General features: G+C 44.3%; 1 protein-coding gene across 5 annotated transcripts in view; it reads right to left on the bottom strand.

Moving 5' to 3' along the window:
* The window catches only part of APBA2 (amyloid beta precursor protein binding family A member 2), a 237,062-nt gene that overhangs the window by 102,530 nt on the left and 115,749 nt on the right, over positions 1-18,783 (bottom strand). For all 5 annotated transcript variants that reach the window (XM_039491756.1, XM_039491758.1, XM_039491757.1 and 2 more), the window contains one exon: positions 5,680-6,665. In XM_039491756.1, the coding sequence (XP_039347690.1) occupies positions 5,680-6,627 (948 nt within the window). In that variant the 5' untranslated portion in view covers positions 6,628-6,665. The remainder of the gene's footprint in view (positions 1-5,679; positions 6,666-18,783) is intronic.

Below are 18,783 nucleotides of genomic sequence, written 5' to 3' on the forward strand. Positions count from 1 at the left end.
GTCTAATTGAGCTGAGTGCACTGTTGTTACCAGAGTTTCTGACCACCTCCAACTTATGTGTGTGTAAAGTTGATTCTTATAAAATAGAACATTAAATTACGAACCAAAAAGAAAGAAAATCTAGATCTGTGGCAACTTTTATATGTGGCAGCTAAATTAATTATCTCAGAGATGTCGAATGTGAAAAAAACATTCATGATCTGGAGGTTGTTGGCATGTTTAAGAGACCTGTCATAGAATTACTAAAATATTCAGTGTTAAAAACTTCTATACTCTTCGTGCGTTTCTGAAATTATACAAAATAAGTATCTTCCTACTGATAATATGGGGGGAGGGGAGTTGCTCCACAGTGACTCTATACATATGAAAACCAGTAAGTTTTAAATGCAGTCAAGATTCCCCATAGGAGAAGGTTTCCCTGATGCAAGGCAATTTCTGCTTTTTTGGCAGATGTACATAATGCATGTAACAGAGATAGACCCATATTTTGACCTCAGACTTGCTCACATGTCCCACTGACCTGAATGGGTGTCATGAATCTCTACGAGCAGCAATTGGCCCATTGAGTTGCACCATTACAAGAGACAGTGTCGTCTACTTTGTTATGGTTTGTTTGTTTTCCACATTGATTGTTTAGTGCCCTCAGACATGCATACATAAATCCCACTGAAGCCGGTGTACATTGCAAGCATCTATCGGATGTCAAACTTAGCCACTCAAAACTTGAAAATAAAATTATTTTCTCACCACTTTTGCCATTTCCATTTCCAACTCTTAAAACATGTATATGACTTGTTAATGTTTATCTTGGACTATGCAGAGTATATGTGTAATTAGTACTGTACATTTTGAAGAATGTGTAAGTATGTGCTGTGGTCAGTGTTAAAGTTGTTACTGGAAAGCGTAATATGAAATTTCATGTCAGAATTACTATTCACTGAATATACAAACTGTACAGATAGCAGAATATTTATGTGACATATATGAACTAACTAGTCATTTCCAGTTTGGTCATTATCAAAAGGGATCGTCAAAGTTTACATACAACCTTGGTTTGAGGTATCATTTAAAAGCACCCAGAAGATATACAGGTAAGCTGACCCTGACAAGATTGGAACCTATTATGAGGGGGCTGAAAGGTACTCCATATCCACCTACTAGACCTCTATAACACTGTGGTTACACTTTGGACTGTGCAACACAAGGTAACTTTTTCCTAATTACTGAAAAACTTTTAGTATGCAAGATATAATACAAAAAAACTGCAAACAATTAAAATAGAAATAAATAAGTGCATACATCTTTAGCATGCAATACATATCAGCTGATGATTTAAAACAGTTTTTATGGCAAGATAACTTGGAGCTTTTACTATGTGACAGCATGCCTTTAATTATTCCCTGTCATTATGACAATAACCATGACATTTTCATAAGCAAGTAAGGCACAGGTCCTTTAAAAAAAAACCTAAACATTATTTAAAATATTTATTTATATTAAATATTTCGAGAAATGAGCCTGCAAAATTATCCACATGGCCAGGTCCTTATGCCTGTCTGATTCCCCAATTAAGTCACTGAGGCTCAGTGTCGGTGTTCAGGGCCCACCCATACAGGTCCCTTTGCAGGACAGGATCCTAAAATGGCACTTGAGAACTGACAATACCAATACCAATGCAGCACTTCAGAACATTTATACTCTCACACATCCCTGCAGGAAGCCTGATCCTATTTCACTTTGACTTTAATTGGAATTGAAGGTGATCAACATGTGCAATGGGTGCATAGTACACCGCAAGATATGGCCAAAGGTTTATAGGGATAAACATGTTCAAATTCTGAACACCAAGTTTTGTTTAGTCAACTATACATTGATTTGCTTTTTAACCCTGCCTTTATGTCCCTGGAAAGTGTTGCTCCCACCTTTCCTTTCTGTGAGGGTTTGTATTAGCATAATGAATGCTACACCACACATTAATGCTCTAATGGCCTTGATACCCTCTGTTCTCAGTGAAACCCCGTCAGCTTTGTCCTCAATAGGAATGGCTTTGCCTCTATGACTACCTCTTCTGCTGCAAATGAAGAGTATCCCTTGACTCTGTCACTCCCCAAGCACTTATCACTTCATTCTTAGCTGAAGTGGACCCCTTTATCACTGTATATCTGGCCAGAAATCCTAATCTGCTTTCTCCTGGCTAAGGCTAGGTCTACACTGACAACTGAATGACAAAACTTTCATCTTTCAGAGGTGTTAACCGTCCCCCCACCCCCCCAAAAGACAAAAGTTTTGCGTCAACAAGTGCCAGTGTGAACAGCGCATTGTGGGCAGTAGCGCTCTCCTGCCGACAACACAAACACCGCTAGTTGGGGGTTGAAGTTTTTTGTCAGCAAGAGAGCAGACGAACAGCAGCTACACTGCACGACTTTTAGCGGCACGGCTGTGGTGACACAGCCCTGTCACTAAAAGCTGAGTAGTGTAGACATAGCCTAATATTTGAACAGAAAGATACAGCATCAAGTAAATACTGTGAGTGTTAGTGCCCTGTACCTGTCTGTAGTCATTCTCTTGACAATAGTTTTGTCTGAGGAGTGATTTGGAAAAGCACTGCACAACGTATTACTGCTCCATGAGACATGGTATCAATAACTGCAGCGCAATCTCCATTACTACACGGGAAGGTTTCAGTGCATCGATCCCAATCATGAATAGAAATAGCACTAAGTTAAAGCTCAGACAGGCAGCCCCTCTTTGTGTATTTTCACAGCAGAGGCAATTATAATATCAATTTTCTGGCATTCCAAAGCTCCCACTTGTTAGTAATCTGACATGATTAATGTGTGTACAGTGGGGCTCACAATCTCATATTCAGACCAGGAATTCAGTAGTTTTCTTATTCGTGAGCTCTTCTTGACAACATGCTTTGAAAGACTATACGGCCCAATCATGCAGTCCTTACTCAGGCAATATTCTCAATAGCAGCAATGGAAGAATTGCCTAAGTAAGAACTGGGCCACGTGACAGGAATTTTCTGTCATTTGACTGCAAAATAATCTAATCAGACATTTTTAATCTTGTCCAGTAATTATTCTCCCCCTCATTAATGACCAGATTGTGCAACTCTTAGTGATATCAGTTAGCAGCGCTTATGTGAGAGGTGTCACTGAACATGAATATGGTTGCACAATTTCACAGTGTTTAGTGGAATCATTTATGTTAATTTACTTTTAGTTAAATAATTAACCAGAGAATACTTAATTCAATATTATGATTTTCCATACTGATAACTTCAATGAGGGTGAAACAGAACATTTATACTTTTGAAGTTTAATAAAGAACTTTTAATTAAAATTGTTATTTAAAAAAAAACTTATTCAAGCATATATGTTAGGCGGTCACCTAAATACATGCTCTCTGTTCACCATAAACAAATACTTAGCTATATATTTATATTCAGAGTTCTATAATCATAGATTCTGGCTCCTACAGAGAGAGAAGCAGAAACACAATATTAAAAAATGTAAGCTTCTAAGTAAATGATACAAATTATTTTTTAAAAAGAATCAGAAGTCCCTTTAAGTCCCTTTAAGAAAAACAAACAGCATCACTTAGTTTTACCTTGTTTTTTAAATACCACAGTCCTTCTGAAAGTACTGAGCCTGATTCTCACTTCTTCTGTCCAATACTCAGCACAGGAACAGAAAAGGGACCACATTACTGCACTGGAATTAGTCCTTAATGCCCGTCTACTTGTGAGATTTTGTTTTTTGAAAGGATTTCTCTCACTGTAAAATGAAACTATTTTACCTTTCCTCTTGAATATACCATCCTTACACCTTTTTAAAAGAAAATCTCATTGGCACATCAGAATTGCTCATTGTAAAAGGAATACTGTACACTAAGCTGGCTTCATTCATTGATTCAACAGACCTGGTTTATTCTTTTTTTGTCACAATTTTCTGAAAATAAAATCAACTTGTAAATCCCAAAATAGGAATGATACTTTCTTATTTCCAACATCTTATAGTTTAGAAATATGGTAATAACTCTGGCAAATGGGTAAGCTTGCAAGGCCACCCTAACAGTTTTCAGTATCCGTTATCCTCAAATGTTAGTAGACAGTAAACATTTGTGCATTTGTTTTTTGAGTATAGTGAGCTAATGTCAAGATTGTCTGCTCCAGCATGAGGTTTTCCCATACAGACAGAACTGTAACTTGCTTTTGGCTAACATTAAACATAGGGCAGGGCAATCCAGTCACAAGGCTTCAGTACATTTGTTCATTAAAGGCCAATTTTTACATTATTTTTAGTCCCCCTCCACAAAACAAATATTGTTATGGTGACCCTGGTGCATGGAGGCCTGTTAGCCAAGAACGAGACTATAGTACCAGCTACTGTGGTTGATTATGACATGACCTACAATTCACCCTCCCTTTACCCACATTCAGGCTCTAGAGACAAGAAAGCAAAAGACTGAAAATCAGCCATTAGCATACTAACCAGCCCTTCACCAAAACTAATTTAATTAACCACTTCCCTGTTCTGCCCTCCGTTCTTACCTCATTGCTGGCATGCCATCGACATATGAAAAAATCATAATGAAAAAACTTGATGTAGATACATCCTGCCAGACTATTTTGCTTGATGTGTTTGGTAACTTATTTAAAGACAACATGCCAATCTTTCCAAAGATGTCTGGTCACTGTACAAAAAACCCAGTTTTCTAATAATACTGCTAATTTACCCACATGGACCAATTTTCTAAGAAATTCAACTTATTGAATAGTGTAGATGTGGAGTTAAGACTATAACGCAGAACAAATATTGCTTTAAATTTGCTTTCATCTATTTTTGAGAGACACAATTTAGTGACATGCCATTTGCATAATGCCTCCGAGAAGTTACTATCACAGTGGTTCTCAAACTTTTTTTTTCGTAGACCTCTTGAAAATTGCTGAGGGTCTCGATGGACCACTTAATGATCTTTCCAAATGTTGTTTGTACGTTAGCTAACTATTGTAAAGTGCTTTGGATAAAAGTGCTATATAAAAAAAACCTTAATAATTAAAGTTTTTTTGTTCTACAAATAAAAGCACACAACTCGTATTTTAATATCAGTAGTCTTACCTTTCTAATGCGATGGATGTGCCCTCTCCCCCATGCCGCAGCAGCCTCCGAGCTGCGGATGGGATGGAGGGAGGTCTCTCCCTCTCTCCCCCGCCACGGCAGCCCCTGAGCTGGGGCTGGGAAGGAGAGGGGGGTATCTCTGCCGCCACAGAAGCCACAGAGCTGAGGCTGGGAAGGAACACCGTCTCGCCCATGGAGCTGGAGAAAGTCGCCTCTTACTATGGCCGCCGCAGCCCTGCATGGTCCAAATCCCCCCCACCCCCTCTTCTCGCTCCACTGGCCCCTCCCACCTACCCCCTATTCTCCCCAAGGCCACCAACACACCTTATATGTGCATCTTCTCCAGGGTCCAGACACCTAATTAGTGGAGCCAGGCCTGTGCAGCTCCGCTAATTAGGTGGGTGGCCCTTCATTTTCTCATGTGCAGCCGCCCAGGCGCAAACCTTAGAGGGAACTATCCCTGGACCTCCTGAATGGATCTCGCAGACTACAGTTTGAGAACCTCTGATCTACATGATAAATAGTTTTCTTATTAAAAAATAGAGCCTCGTACCTGTTCTTGCGGCCATTTCTGTCTGTCTTCTGGAGTTCTTGACTTTGTTTTAAAACTTCTAGGCATATCTCCAACATGCTTTGAAGCAGGCGGAATATTCAGTGATTTTGGCCTCCCTTCATGACCAACATCACCTTTTGGACAAGTCTCCTTATAGTCATTTTGCACATTTTCAGTCCCGACATGCTCAGGGCTCATTTCTGTTGTGCTGTTAATGCTGCTCATACTCATGCTCATTTTAATCTCAGCTACAATCTGATCAATGTCTTCTTCCTGCTCTTCCAACTCAGCATCTTCTTTCCTCGAAAGGTAGGGCGACATCCCATGACTGTTTCCATTAGCTTCTGGTGGATAATAGTCCTGATAGCTTTCTTCATTTTGACAGTATTGTATGTTTTCTTCTTGGTCTTGAATCTCCAGAGAAGATACTTCATCCTCCAAAATCTGAACACAGTTATCTTGGTAGTCTTGCCCTTCTGTCACTTCACTTTCATCATTGTGCTGGATGCTACCTTCTGTCCATTCTTCTTCCACAGCTTCTTGACATTCATCGGTTTCAACTTGGTGTTCTTCATGAGGAACATACTCTTCCCCATTGCAGTCCATTCCTTCCAGATAACTGTCATCCTCTGGACAATACCTAATATAGTATGTGATCCCTTCCTCTTCCTCTGGCAAGCCTTCATCATAGTCCTCCTCTTCAGAGGTATTATTCACATAATCAGAGCTGGAATCGCCATCGCCACTGTTATCATTGCACTCATGTTCCACAGGGGTAGGACTACCTTCTCTGATAGCTGTTAGGTCTCCTTCCTTTGCTATGTAATCTTCACTAGGCAGGTCATTTTCCTCACTTTCAGGCTCCCTGTGGTGAGATGAAGTAGGGCAAGGTATCACCCTGTGATCCAGCATGCTGGTTGTAGTGCTTTGACGTTTTCTGTTTGCCATAGCCGACTTCTTAGGTGACAATCATTTCTAAGCAATTACTGTAAGGAAGAAGAAAAAGGTCATCAGCAGGGATCAGAGTGAAGCTAATGGGAAACAGTGAAACTGGTACTTTTAATTTGGTATAAAACAGCTACTTAAACCCCCCCACACACACACACAGTCTCCTAAACTATACCATCAAATGTACACTCAATGTAGTCAAAGGTTAAGTCAATGCAGTTGTGCTGTATGCACACAGGTGTAACAGTGATCAGAATCTGGCCCATTAGTATATACATAAACAGTAACAACATAAAATAAGAGAAAACCAGTGATGAAAATAGTTATAGAAGTCATGAAACTCAAAAGAAGGTAACATCTTCACCTAGACAGGTAATTCTGCAACTCTCTATCAGACTTTTCCTGTACAGTATCTTTTCTATGTGGAAGATAATGAGTAATTTCAACACCATTTGTTCTCTGAGGGTGGTGGTGGTTCTGTGAGAATATTTATATATGGTACTCTGAGGGGAATTCTGTAGCACTGTTCCCCGCAGAACATGCATTCAACACAATTCATGTCCCCCGCAGAACATACATTCTGCTGGAGAGATGCTGCAATTATACATTTTGTCCACCAGGTGCTGCTGTGGCACCAGAAGAGAGAGCAGCTGGACTCACATGGGGGTAAGAGGCGGCTTTCCTCACAGCAGGGCTAGGTGAGGAGGCACAGAATATGGGGGAGACGGACAGATTGGGGCATACAGGGCTGCTGGGGGGGGAGGTTACACAAACTGGGTTTCAGAAGGGTTAGTGGGAGGAACAGAGTGGGGCATGGGCACAGGAGCTAATGGGATGGCAACACTGATCCAAGGGCTGAATGAGAGTGGGGCTGCCAGGCCACATGGGGACAGGAGGAAGGGGGCTGCAGGGAAACATAGGGACAGATGTGCCTGACTGAATGGGAGAGGCTAGGGGGTCAGGCACGGTCTGCATGGGGGAGGCTCCCCAACTCTAACAATCCCTCCCCCTGCAAAAAACTATTCCATACTATTCCCACCCACACCCAACAATCTTCCAGGTTCACTCCCAGGCTCCTTCCCTCTCCTGCAGCTCCTCCATTACCCCTAACTCCCCCAAGCCTTTGCACTGCTTCTGAGCATTGCAGGAAATAAGTTTCTGTATTGTAGTTTAAATGAATTATTACTCCAAGGTCTGTATTAATATGCCTAATAAGGAATCTATTTGTCAAAAAAACATTTTCTGAATCTTTTGTTGTCTGTATTGTTACATGCTGACAGGTATTTTGAAATAAATTACCAAAATAATTCAAACTAGCATGATTATATTGTGTTATTTTGACAAATAAAATATGGTGCACAGATTTTTTTTTAAATTTTTGGAGCAGAATTCCCCCAGGAGTAATGTAGGAAACTGACTTGTATATTTATTGAATTCTATTGTATTTGCAAGAGGGATACACAGGTTTATAGGGTTTTTAAGCTATATTCATATACACATTTGTATTTTAAAAATATTGTTAATATTAGGCAACCAACATTTTAAAAATAATCTCTTCGAAACTGAAAGGAAGAGACAACAGAAAGCCCTACAATTATGTGTTAAATATATTCCAATACTGTGTTGATGAATATGCCTCAGGAATGCTTAAATCAATCTTAAAAATTAATCCCAAGCTTCAAATAGGATGAAATTTAAGTGAAAAGTGCAAGGTCACCTATTTAGGGATTAACAACAAGAACTATTGTTATAAGCTGGAGAGGCATCAGTTGGAAGTAACAGAGGAGAAGAAGGAAGGACCTCGGAGTATTGGTTGATCACAGGATGACTATGAGCTGCCAATGTGATATGGCTGTGAAAAAAGCTAATGCAGTCTTGGGATAAATCAGGCGAGGTATTACCAGTAGAGATAAGGAGGTGTTAGTACCGTTATACAAGGCACTGATGAGACCTCCTCTGGAATACTGTGTGCAGTTCTGGTCTCCCATGTTTAAGAAGGATGAATTCAAACTGGAATAGGTTCAGAGAAGGGCTACTAGGATGATCCAAGGAATGGAAAACCTGCTATATGAAAGGAGACTCAAAGAGCTTGGCTTGTTTACCCTAACCAAAAGAAGTCTGAGAGGAGATGGAATTATTTAAGGGAGGGAGAGGAATTACTTAAGCTCAGTACCAATGTGGACATAAGAACAAATGGATATAAACTGGCAATCAGGAAGTTTAGACTTGAAATTAGATGAGGGTTTCTAACCATCGGAGGAGTGAAGTTCTGGAACAGCCTTCCAAGGGGAGTAGTGGGGGCAAAAGACATAATCTGGCTTCAAGACTAAGTTTGATAAGTTTATGGAGGGGATGGTATAATGGGATAGCCTAATTTTGGCAATTAATTAGTCTTTGACTACTAGCGGTAAATATGCCCAATGGTCTGTGATGGGATGTTAGATGAGGTGGGATCTGAGCTACTACAGAGAATTCTTTCCTGGGTGTCTGGCTGGTGAGTCTTGCTCACATAATGGTCCCTTCTGACCTTAAAGTCTATGATTCTATGATTCAAACATGGGGTTTCCCTCTCTCAAATCCTTTTCCCAGTAATGAGTCATGGAATGACCCTCAGCAATAAAGCAATTATTATCTTTTCAACAGATAAAGTAGGCATTTCTTCAATGCATACCGTATTCACTTAAGATCAGACCAAGCTCCCATTGAAGCTGGGGGGGGGAGGAGTCCATTAATTTGGGAATGGGATAAGGCACTAACTAAACATAACTCACTGCTTCTTTTTTTCCCATAGAAAAAAACTAAAGCACCTTCATAAAACCAGAGCAATATCAATAAGTTGGTGTTTACTGAGACCCACCACCTGAATTTGTATCAAACAGGATCCAAGTAGCGTTGAAAGCCAAATTTGTTTTCAAACAATTAAACCTATACACAAGGGGGAAAAAAAAATCAGACAGTTATAAACAGACATTAATTACTTCCACTACTGCCTGTTCACATTTAACTAAATATTTTACTTGTCTAAATACTGATTTCAACAACATACGACAGAATTTGTTTACGTAAGCAGCGTATCATTTTGACATATCTGGTAAGGGCAAGAGGAAAGTGGATAACACTAGATGTGGTATGGCACCAGGGTTAAACTATTAGGCCTGGTCTACACTAGGACTTTAATTCGAATCCATTTAATCATGGCTATGTTGAATTAGGCTAGGTGTGGATGCAAATTGAACTTAGTAGCTCCAGGAGCTATCCCACACTGCACCACTCTGTTGACACTCTGGACAGCAGTCCGAGCTTGGATGCTCTGACCAACCACACAGGAAAAGTCCCGGGAAAATTTGAATTCCTTTTCCTGTCTGGACAGTTAGAATCTCATTTCGTGGTAGCTCAGCAGCACCGGCAGCAATGCAGAGCTCTCCAGCAGAGGAGTTCATGTAATCTCTGAATAGAAAGCATAGACTGACCGGGAACTCTTGGATCTGATCTGTGTGCCAAAAACAGAATGCAAAGACAGGTCTCCAAAGCCATGAGAGACAGAGGATACAGCGAAAATCAAGGACCCCAGACAAGGCACCAGTGACCGTGGACTCTGGCGATGGGACAGTGTCGCTGGTTTCCCTGACAGCCAGGATCTCTTCATCACCCTGAATCAGGGAAGGATCACAAGTGCTTTAAACATGTAAACTTTTATTCTTAATATAACAGGAATCTGAAGTATGTGTAAAGGAGGTCTCTCTCTATATATATGGGGATAGAACAGAAATCATCCTGGGAGATCTCCAGAAGCTGTAGCACACCTTTCGTGCCCAGGCTTTCATGAGTACTCAGGGAGCATTGCCTCCCTGCATAGGGCCCTGGTTTGTGCTGGCTTTCATGCAGCATGCGCTCTCTATCTCCTTCAGTGACCCACTCCTGCATCTAATACGCTGCTGCATGACAAGCCAAAGAATCAAATGGCGCTCATGGAGGGAAGGAGGGGACAGTTCCCGCTGTGTCCGAAAATCATTTGCATTCTTGGCTGAGCTCCAAATGCTTCTAGGGTCAAACACAGGGTCTGGGTTCAGGGCATAGCTCGTCAATGTACAGCCACCCCCACCCCAGAAGGAAAGGAAGAAAATCGTCTCTTGACTCTTGTAAATGTCACCCTATGTGTACTGAATGCTGCTGATGGGTGACTGATGGTGCGACTGGTACCCATCCTCATCATCAGCCTTGCGGTAGATGATGTAGTGCAATAGGACTGCTATCTGTCCTCATCATCAGCCAACCGTCTTCATCATAGCAACAGGGGCTGAGCCCATCAGCCCCGCCCTTCATGTGTAAAGAAAAGATTCTGTAATGCCTGGACTATCATAGCAGCTGGAGGCTGCCTTACCTCATTCCATTTCCCTAACAAGTCACTGTTTCTTATTCCTGCATTTCTTATTACTTCAGCATACAAATGGGGACACGAAACGGTAGCCCAGGAAGGCTGGAGGAGGAGGGAAGCAACAGGTAGGGTTGTTGCAGGACACCATTCCTGTGGGATCTGACAGCGGCTGTGCTCTGTAGTTCTCTGATACACTAAAACCCTAGTACAGTTGCCCCATATTCTAGGCGGGACTGTTTCTATTTTTAGATACCATAAAGGAGGGATTGACTCGGGAGTCATTCCAGCAGAAGGTGTAGTGCAATAGGACAGCCATCACCTTGCCAATTTACATTGGCGTGGTAGATGGTGCAGTATGGCTGATAACCATCTCTGCTGTCATGCAAAAGCAAATGAATGCTGCTGTGTAGCACTACTGAATCGCCTCTGTCCATCTAGTACACATACGGTGACAGTGACAAAAGGCAAAACAGGCTCCATGGTTGCCACGCTATGGCGTATGCCAGGGCAATCCAGAAATGATTGTCTGGCATTGCTTTCCCGGAGGAAGGAATGACTGACTACATTAGAACCACCTGTGACAATGAAATTTGCACCATCAGGCACTGGGATCTCAACCCAGAAGTGCAAGGGTCGGGGACACTGCGATGGGGTAGAACAGGGGCAGAGTTTATGCTTTCGGATTGCCTGCTGCAGGAGTGACGAGATAGGTGCTGTGCATGGTGTTGTTCACAGACTAGACTGTGTTCATTGTTCGCAGAAATGTATCTTTCTTTCCCATCACACAGCTTCGACTGTCTCCAGACCTGCCACAGCATCCACAGAGGCTGGCAAACGAGATGATCGCTGAAGTTATGGGGTGCTCGCGGACCAGCAGAGCCAGTGGAGGGAGATCCTCTCAAGACAAGCAGGCGACTCAAGCGCTGCTTGGACTAATGAGGAGCAAACGGACACGCTCCGGCGCCTTGTGGATGTTCTGCAGGACCGCAGCCAGGAGGACAGAGCCCCCGCAGTGTATCTGCAACCGCCTCCCCGCCACAAAGTCCCATACCTCCCGTCACCCAAAGTAACCAGAAGGCTGTCACTGCACCCCAGCAGAGTGCTCAAGTACCCAAAAGCTCTCATACCCTAATTTTTGAGGCTTCCTTCCCTTCCTGACTCACAATAGCCCCAATCCCAGTTTCATCCCCTGACTGTCTGGATAATTATTAAAAATACTTTGGTGTTAATTACTGTTTCCCTCATGCTTTTAGTATTGCATAGGACAGTCACCTTTAGCAGGGTACAGAGACGGGGCAGGATCAGCAGCAGGTCACACACACAGTGCAGTCAGTAGGCACTATAGGAGGTGGTTTGCAGGTTCTGTGTGGGTGGGGCAGATCTCATGCAACGGTCCCTGTCCTGGACCACAGAGCCATGCAGCAGAGGAATCTGTATCCGTCCTCCCACACAGAGTCCCAAAAGGAGGGATGGCAGGCTCCGTTGAAACAACCAGTCCGGCACTGCAGACCGCTCTGGGAGCAGGAGCCTGTCATTCCGAGTTTAGAGGCGGTCTTTACATCACCGCACACCCTACCCAGCACAGTCTGCGTCCCAGTTTCAACCCTTTAACGCAAAGTCATCAATAAAGAAACCTTTGTAAAGCCACAGTGGACCATCTGTTTTATTTTATGTAACTGCAGATGCTAGTCAACAGTAACTTGGTAAAGAAACAGGGGCAGGTTCAGCTTCTCTGTAAAGAAACTGAACAGTCACAGGTCACGCTGCTCGCTGGTACTTGAAGAGTTCCTTGTCACTGTGCAAGGCGCCTGCACAGAGCTTCACAAGCCAGGGCATTAGCGGGTAGGCTGGGTCCCGAGGATCACTATAGGCAGCTGCACATCCCAAGAGTTATTTTGTGGTCCGGGAAGAAACTACCTTCCTGCAGGCGTCTAAACAGACGAGATTTCCTGAAATTGATGTTGGTAAACGTCCCCATGGTCCACCAGTGCTCGCAGCACCATTGAAAGATTTCTCAGCAGCTGACTGTGGAAGAGGTGCCATAACTGCCGTGGGCTCCGTGCTCGCAGTGCTGGCTGTCACTGAGCAGAAAAGTGCACGAACAGATTGCCCGGGCGTGATTGACGGTTCAATGATGACAGTTACCCAAAACCACCCTCGACACATTTTTCCCCAGCATGCAATTCCAATGGGCAGCGGGAGTGTGGGAACTGTGGGATAGCTTCCCACAGTGCTGGACTCACACAGTCGAATTAGTGTTTTTAGTGTGGATACACAAATTCGACTTCATAAGGTCGATTCCACAAATTCGACTTAAGTTGATTCGAAATAGTCTTGTAGTGTAGACATACCCTTAGACTTGAAGTGTCTAGCTACCTTACATCATTCTCATATCTGGCCTCTTTTAGCATAAGCCTTTCTCTGTTGTTGCCCATCTCAGCCCCACTACACACCTCATTGTTGTCTCAAGCTGATGGACTTGATTAAACCAGGTGAAGTGAATCTTGCTGCTCTTCACCTGTTTAGAGTTAATTTCATTTAGATCATCATCACACCTACTTCTGAAATTATGCCTTTTACCACAGAGATATTTCAGTCACCAACACGATCATGTCTAGTTAACTAATCGTATAAGCACATGTGCACACACATAGCAACAAGAAAACTGCATAGAAACAGCAGCTGCATGAATGGAAAATTCTTAAAAAACATGAGAAGTGTCACAGGAAAAAAAAATATTGAAGACAGCTGGCACTATATATCTAAAAAAATTGATTGTTTAGGTCATGTACAGCATTTATATCTGCAAGCAAGCAGGCATGATAAGTCAGTTGAGGAATAGTCAGGAATGAGTTATCAAACATGTCATAAAAATTCCCAAGTCATAGCATATTTTATGTTATAGGTACCAAATCCAGAGCTGCAGAACTGGAATTAATTTGCAAACTGGATACCATCGGATTAGGCCTAAATAAAGACTGGGAGTGGTTGGGTCATTACAAAACCTAAACAATTTCCCCAATACTAATTTCTCCCTACTGTTACTCACACCTTCTTGTCAACTGTCTGTGATGGGCCACTCTCTTACCACTTCAAAGGTTATTTTTCTTCCCCTGGTATCCTGCTGTTAATTGATTTATCTCGTTAGACTGACCTCACACTTGGTAAAGCAACCCCCATCCTTTTATGTATTTATACCTGCTCCTGTATTTTTCATTTCATGCATCCGATGAAGTGGGTTCTAGCTGTAGTAGGAGAAAAAAATTGGCTCAGGCCTACACTTTGATCAAGTTAACCTTATGGGTGGCCAGAGGGCAGAAAAGGGTGGCAGGACGGGGGACGGGTTATTGGAGACCGAATAAAGGAGAAGTACAAAAGCAGAACTATCTGTAATCACTAGGTTTGCGAAATATAACTGCCCACTGCTAGTGTTAGAGGAAGTTTATAACTGCAAAGGGCAAATTGTGAACAACAGGAAAGCTGGCTGGTGCTGTTTTCCCTTTTATGGAAAATGTATTCCAATTATGGTAAAAATGTTAACAAGGAAGTATGTATTACTAATTGTGGTTTTAAGCTATATAAGCTGTTGGAAAATTTGTATTCGGGGGGAATGCCGGTTCGCTGGTACCCCCCTTGCATGCTCGTAATAAAGGGGCTTCAGGCAGTTCTGATCCAAACACAATGTGTAGTCGTTTTTCCAAGACAATCTTGGTGCTGTTTGACTCAGATCCACAGACTACCCACCAGACTGGGGAGCCACGGACCATTCCCCACCGGACCCAGCTGGCATCTGAAAGGTGAGAGACCTTTTAAATCTCTATTTGGGTTTCCGGTGGAGGACTGCCCATGGGCACCGTGTCGGGGTGAGTAGCATGCTGGATCCGGACCTTTTGCTGCCAGACACGCCTGACGCCCTTTAAGTTCTGGTTTCCCCGGGAAGAGCCACGGGTAAGTGGCTAGGTGTGAGTTGGAGTCCACACCAGAGAAGCATACAGCTTTCTGCGCCGGGGCTACAGTGCTGTGGTGCCAGTGTAGACACCGTGGCGATTACAGCGCTGTGTCTGGCCTCCGGGAGGTGTCCCACAATGCCTGTTCTCACCTCTCTAGTCATCGGTTTGAACTCTGGTCACCTGAGGGCAGAGCAGTAATCATCATCCCCACCCCATACATTCCTTTGCAAATTTGAAAGTCCCCTTCCTGTTTGCTCGATGATGCATGCAGTGGTTTCAGCACATCTTTCCAGGTCACCATGCCTGCTCCATGCACCAGGCGATCCCACGCTTGGAGCAATGCTGAGCTGCTGGACCTCATCGGCATTTGGGGAGAGGAGGCTGTGCAGTCACAGCTGCACTCCAACCATAGGAATTATGATACCTACGGACAGATTTCACAATACAGGATAGAAAGGGGCCATGACCGGGATACATTGCAATGTAGGGTCAAAGTGAAGGAGCTGCAGAACGCCTACCAGAAGGCACGGGAGGCAAACCGCCACTCCGGTACTGCACCCACGAGCTGCCGGATCTACAAAGAGTTGGACACGATACTCGGTGGTGACTCCACCTCCATGGCGAAGGCCCCTGTGGATACTTCATTGGCTCACGTGCCAGTCAAGAGTGGACCGAGCGAGGAGGAGGAAATCTTGGACGAAGAGCAGGAGGGGGATCCAGAGGCAGAGGATGGTTAGGAAGCCAGAGATGCATGCAGTCAGGAGCTCTTTTCTACCCCGAAGGAGCCTAGCCAGTCACAGCAGTTGGATCTTGGCAAAGCACAAACAGGAGAGGAGGCCTCTGGTAAGTGGATCTGATTTTGGGAATTGCTGAAGCAATTTGTTGGCGGTAGGAGAGTTGCAGAAAGCAGACTTGTCTCCCACCACATGCCTAGTCTGAGCAGTGGAACAGGTTGTTGATAGACTCCCTCACTTCACAGGAATCTCCCGCAGAGATCTCCAGGAAACTCTAATGGAGATACTGGACAATCCGCTGCTGCAGGTTCCTCGACACAGCTGCTTTGTTTTTTGCCCCATTAACGGTAATTTTCCCATTCCTGAAAATACTTCCATACTGATCACATCCTGTGAAAAGTGTGGGGACAGGAATGATTATCAAGCCCCCTGTACAGTGTTGGCTCTCCCCAAGAGCCACGTGCCCAGTGTACAGCAGGGTCCAGGAAGAGTGATTTACCCTGCCCCTGCGGCTACTCACCATTTTGGGGGTCTTGGAGCTCATGTGTGATTGCTTGGGGTCAGCCAGTTAGTGACAGGTGTGAGAGTACTGGCTGTGTTTTAAAGCACTGAATCAGTGTTGTCTGTGATGCACACAATACTGCTTCTGTAAAATGTTGCATTTAAACTTCACAGAGATGACCCTGGGAGCCCAGCTCCCTTATCGGCAGCAGAACAGCTGCATAGAATTAGAAAGCAGCCACAAAGACCTAAGGAGGACTTTCTCCGTGAGGTTATGATGCACTCTGCCACTGAGAAACAGGAACTGAAGGAGTGGCGGGACAGCGAGAACGCGGCATACCAGAAAGAAGCCATGGAGTGGCTCTTAAACATTATGGAGTGCCAAGTAGACACACCCCAGGTGATACTAGCTCTTCAAACAAAGCATCTCCAGGCCTGCCCTCCCTTATGGCTGCTGTCACAAAACTTTTTTCCCATGCGCCCCCCCCGCAACACCGCCAACACACTTATCAACCTCCTGGCTCCACTCTCTACCCGCAGCATTCCACTCCTCCCTCCTCACAGTCCAGCCATGTGAACTCCCACTACCCACTGCACTCAACACCCATCCCTCTGCAGTTTGGCCCTGCTGAAGTTTAGGTATGATCCCTGGACATACACAAATCTGTAGCCATCCCGGGACCCCTCCTCCTCTGGGGACCTTCCCTTTTCTCCCACCCCTCCCTGATGTATTTTTGTCATTTGACTCCCTCCTCTGGTTGTTGTCTTTTAATAAAAGAATTGTGTTGGTTTGAAAGCAATCTTTATTCTATTAAGTGAAAGCAAAAAGAGCACTACAAAGCAACATGCAATTATGTTAAACCCCCTTATTGCATCATGTGCACCAGTAACCTCCTAGCATTACAAGCACTGCAATCCCGAGCATAGCAGCAAATATTAGTGGCTTTCAGCTTCAAATTGCTGCCTCAAGGCATCCCTGATCCTTATGGTCCCGCGCTGTACCCCTCAAATAGCCCTGGTCTCTGGCTGTTCAAACTCCAGGCACTGAGCCTCTGCGGTCCAGCCCTAAGTGAAGCTTTCACCCTTCCCTTCAAAAATATTATGGAGCTTACAATACATGGCTATAAGCATAGGGAATATTGTCATCGGCCATGTCCAGCTTCCCATACAGGTATCACCAGCCTTTTAAACGGCCAAATGCACTCTCAACAGTCATTCTGCACTTGCTCAGCATGTTGCTGAACTGCTCCTTGCTGCAGTCGAATTGCCCCATGTAGGACTTCATAAGCCATGGCATTAAGGGGTAGGCAGGGTCTCCCAGGATCACAATGGGCATTTCGACTTCCCCTACGGTGATCTTCTGGTCCAGGAAGAAAGTCCCTGCTTGCAGCTTCTTGAACAGGCCAGTGTTCTGAAAGATGCATGCGTCATGCACCTTTCTGGACCAGCCTGCGTCAATGTCCGTGAAATGCCCAAGGTGATTCACAAGCGCCTGGAGAACCATTGAAAAATACCCCTTGCGATTAATGTACTCAGTGACTAAGTGATCCGGTGCCAGAACTGGAATGTGCATGCCATCTATCAGCACTCCGCAGTTAGGGAAGCCCATTTGTGCAAAGCCATTCACTATGTCATGCACGTTGCCCAGAGTCACGGTCTTTTGGAGCAGGATGCAATTAATGGCCCTGCACAGTTCCATCAACACGACTCCAATGGTCGACTTTCCCACTCCAAACTGGTTAGCAACTGACCGGTAGCAGTCTGGAGTAGCCAGCTTCCATAGTGCAATCACCATGGGCTTCTCCAGCGACAGGGCAGCTCTCATTCTCATGTCCTTGCTCCGCAGGGCTGGGGTGAGCTCATCACACAGTCCCATGAATGTGGCTTTTCTCATGCAAAAGTTCTGCAGCCACTGCTTTTCATCCCAGTTGTGCATCATGATGTGATCCCACCACTCAGTGCTTGTTTCCTGAGCCCAAAAGCGCCATTCCATTGTGATCAGCACCTCCGTGATGCCACAAGCAATCTTGTGTCATAACTACTTCGCGTAGCAAGATCAATTTTGCACTCCTCTTGCCTTTGTAGTTTAAGGAATAACTCCACTGCCACTCATGACGAGTTGGTAAGAGCGAGCAGCATGCTGCTCAGCAGTTCGGAATCCATTCCTGCAGCCTGAAAGAGGCAGGGCGGTAAACAAACCGCTGAAAGATGGTACCAAATGTGGACAGAAGCACAGGGATTGCTGGGATGTGAAGCAATAGATCATGGGGCATTGGGACAAGACCCAGGGTGCCCCACGACCCCCTCTGCCTTGCCACAACTCTTAGTGGCAAAAGAGAAAGAGATGCTCTGTGGGATAACTGCCCAGAGTGCACTGCTCCAAATAGCGCTGCAGGTGCCACAAGTGCGAACACGCTATTGCATAGGCAGCTGTCAGTGTGAACACACAACAGCGGTTTCCCTTCAGCGCTCTCTAAGCGGCGCTGTAACTGCCAGTGTAGACATCCCCTTACTAAAGTCAAGACATAACACATCTACTGCTCCCCGACCCCAACTCATAAGGCTTGTTACCATGTCAAAGAAAGCTATTAGGTTG

Source organism: Mauremys reevesii, linkage group 10, assembly GCF_016161935.1.
Source record: "Mauremys reevesii isolate NIE-2019 linkage group 10, ASM1616193v1, whole genome shotgun sequence".
Lineage (NCBI taxonomy): Eukaryota > Metazoa > Chordata > Testudines > Geoemydidae > Mauremys > Mauremys reevesii.